General features: G+C 40.4%; 1 protein-coding gene across 1 annotated transcript; it reads left to right on the forward strand.

The window, feature by feature from the left end:
• Positions 1 to 485: 485 nt before the first annotated feature.
• On the forward strand, positions 486 to 2,075 carry LOC130981272 (protein FAR1-RELATED SEQUENCE 5-like). The gene is made up of 6 exons (XM_057904875.1): positions 486 to 542; positions 686 to 921; positions 1,006 to 1,368; positions 1,463 to 1,506; positions 1,597 to 1,863; positions 1,990 to 2,075. The coding sequence occupies exons 1-6, from the start codon at positions 486 to 488 to the stop codon at positions 2,073 to 2,075; spliced, it is 1,053 nt and encodes a 350-aa protein (XP_057760858.1).
• The last annotated feature ends 1,233 nt before the right edge of the window (positions 2,076 to 3,308 follow it).

A 3,308-nucleotide genomic window follows, 5' to 3' on the forward strand; every position in this document is an offset into this window, starting at 1 on the left:
TATTGTGAAGAAGATATTTGAAAATAAAAATAAAAAAGGCAAGAGTTATCAACTGATGGGATACTTAATATGCTTACTGCATGTTTAGATTAGAATTTGTGTATATAATTATACATGATGGTCACTGAATGAATAAAAAAAGCCACTCTAGTCACCATTGGCTCTGAAACCGAAGACTGAACTATGTGTATAGTAGTTATATCTACTGCATGTTCAGTTATGTGATGTACAGTGTCATTGTGAAAGAGAATAGATAGTAGTTACAATACTTATATAATAGCTCAAATGAAATAATTAATTCGATTACTTATATAATTTCACTTTCATGCATTAGTTTTTAAGCTCAAATGGGTAGGATGATTGACTTGATTTCTAGTTTTTGTCGCATTTTTTGTGTTGGTTATTGAGATTTTAGGTACATGAAATTTAATAAGGATTTATCTTTTTTTTTTTGGATTTCTGCGTTTATTTTGGAATTGTAAGCCATGCAACTGTCGGATGTTACTGAGGTTGGAAGTGAAGAGAAAGATCTTGGTTACAAGGTTTGGACTCTAGTTTAATTTTGTGTAGTCATGATCCGCATGTTTGATTTGATCATTAATGGTATTGATTTTTTTTATCTGAAATGTAGTTACCGGATCATGGTTGCCTTTAGGAAGATGAAATACCAATAGTTGGAATGTAGTTTGCACAGTTGCACATGGCTCATGAATTCTATGTTGCCTACGCAAAGAAAGTAGGATTTGCAACTAAGATAAGGACGACAACATGTGACAAGATTACAAAGAAAACCGTTAACCAAGCTATCCACTGTAATCGAGACGGGTTTAACAGGTTTCGTGTCAAAGCACAAACGCGGAAGACTACGATTTCAGCCGTCGGGTGCAAGGCAAGGATATATGTGAAGTTTGATAAGGAGAAGTAAGAGTGAGTTTTCTTCAAGGTTGAGTTGAGACATTCTCACCCATGTTCAGCGAGAAAGGTGGTGCACTACCATGAATATAGGAAGCTGACCATGCAGTCGAAGTGTGTGATCGAGGATAATGATGAGGCTGAGATTCGACCAAACAAGACATCATTAACTTTGGCAAATGAGGCTGGGGGTCTGTCTAACTTAGGATTCTCAAAAAAGAATTTAAGATACTATATTACAGCAAAGCTCCGAACCAGCAACGTGAATACGGATGTTAGGAAAATGATGAACTACTTCATGAGAATGAAGGACATCAATCCGAACTTCTTCTACGCGGTGAATTTGGATGAGGAGTGTAAATTCAGGAGTGTAGTATGGGTGGATACAAGGTGTAGGGCGTCGTACAAATATTACGGAGACATCGTGTCAATTAACAACACGTACAGTACAAACTGGTATGAAGTAGTTATGTTGGTGATTTTTTATTTTTTTTTTAATTTTGTACGGTCGTGAGTGGGATTTCTTATTTGTGGTTGTGTTTTCGTATAGGCATGGATTACCGTTTGTGTCGTTTGTTGGTGTCAACCACGATGGTAAGTCGACCCTCCTCGGCTGTGCTCTGTTGGAAAATGAGAAAATCCCAAGTTATGAATGAGTTTTCAGCCAATGGGTGAAGTGCATAGGAACTATTCCACAGCGGATCATCACCGATCAATGCAGATCCATTTTCCGTGCGATCAGAAAGGCGTTACACGATACACGCCACCGTTGGTGCATCTGGCACATTATGAAGAAGTTACTGCACAAGCTTGGAGGTTATCGCCGGTACAGAGAGTTGTATGATGACCTCAATGACATTGTGTGGAACTCTCGGATGGTGGAGTCATTTGAGGATAACTGGTTTGAATTTATAGCTGAGTACAACTTACATAACAACACATGGTTGTCAAGTCCGTTAGTGTACAATTACTTTACACGCTTTAATTGACAATTATTTGGTAGCTGACTTTATCTGTTATGTAGTAATAAGTTCAAATTCAGGTTTCTGTGCTAAGAATGGTTTTTTTTTTCTGTAGACCTCTATGATGACCGACGCATGTGGGTCCCCATATACTTCAAGGGTGAATTTTGGGGCTGCCATGAGGAGTACGCAAAGGAGTGAGAGCATGCACGCATTCTATAGTGGATTCTTACACAGTAGGACTAGCTTGGTCCAATTTGTTCATGAATATGACAATGTGCTTGGAATCAAGGAGTAGAGGGAATTGAAGGATGATACAACAGACTCGAGGGGGGTTATTCCTTGTGCAACGAGCTCGCCTATGGAGAGACAATTTCAACAGGAGTACACTACCAACATGTTTATGGATGTTCATACTGAGTTTGTGAAGAAGGTTGATTGCAGAGTCTCTGTAGTTACTGAAGAGGGGCCATCGGTATGCATGAAGGTGGAAGAGGAAAAATTAGTTAACGATACTATTTTCTGTGTTCCATACGACGTCCACTTTGACCGTTCAACACAGGAGGTTCGTTTTGAGTGCAATCTTTTTGAGAGTTCAGGTGTATTGTGCTGTCAATGTCTTGCAGTTTTCCATTCGTATAAAGTGTATAAAGTACCTACCTGTTATGTTCTCCCTCGATGGAGCAAGAACATAAAGCGCAAACATACTTATGTCAAGAGTAGTCAAGACGTCAGTCGGTAGGATGAGAGTCATACTGCATTCAGGGGATTATGTGCACACTTCTACAACGTTGCTCAAGAGTTCGTTAATGACGACGACGAAACAGCATTGCTGCATGCTGCTCTGAAAGAAATAAGGGCCAAGCTGACTGCGCACCGTGCCAAGAAGAGGTCTGAGAGCGTAGCGGACACCCATACCAGCATTGCCTCACAGAGTTCGAACGTTGTCTATGTAGTCGACATCCAAGGCCCATCAAAGGTTACCACAAAGGGCCGGCCAAAGAGTAAGAGGCTTGGCGCTGCCCTGGAGAAGTCCTTCAAAAAATCTTCTTGGAGGAAAAACAAGAATGCCCCCCGGTACATGTTTGTATCAAACTCGACCTTGCATGTTTATTTAGTAAAGTAGAGATAATGACCAAATCAGTACTCGAAAGATTCAAACGCTGACATTTTGGTACCTGACTATTGTTATTGACAAAATGGTACCCGAATGTTTTAAAAATTTGCCAAGCGTGTCCTCGTGCTTGTCTGACCATGGCTCCGGCGAGTAAGATGCTTACGTGTTCACCGATTTTTGCTGACAAGAGAAGTTTATTTTGAGTTGGAATTTGTAATTAAAAATATTATTCTAAACCCTAATCCCCCCTCCCTCATCGTAGCCCCTTTTCCCTTTCCCTTTCCCTCCCCATCGCATCCCCCTTCCCTCTCCCTCCC

This window comes from Arachis stenosperma, chromosome 5 (genome assembly GCF_014773155.1).
Source record: "Arachis stenosperma cultivar V10309 chromosome 5, arast.V10309.gnm1.PFL2, whole genome shotgun sequence".
Classification (NCBI taxonomy): domain Eukaryota; kingdom Viridiplantae; phylum Streptophyta; class Magnoliopsida; order Fabales; family Fabaceae; genus Arachis; species Arachis stenosperma.

Excerpts from the sequence above, each read along its gene's own strand:
- LOC130981272 (XM_057904875.1), top strand. The coding sequence starts at position 486 with ATGCAACTGTCGGATGTTACTGAGGTTGGAAGTGAAGAGAAAGATCTT. Across the intron at positions 1,369-1,462 it reads AACACGTACAGTACAAACTG|GCATGGATTACCGTTTGTGT; the intron begins GTATGAAGTAGT and ends GTTTTCGTATAG. Across the intron at positions 1,507-1,596 it reads TGTTGGTGTCAACCACGATG|GAACTATTCCACAGCGGATC; the intron begins GTAAGTCGACCC and ends TGAAGTGCATAG.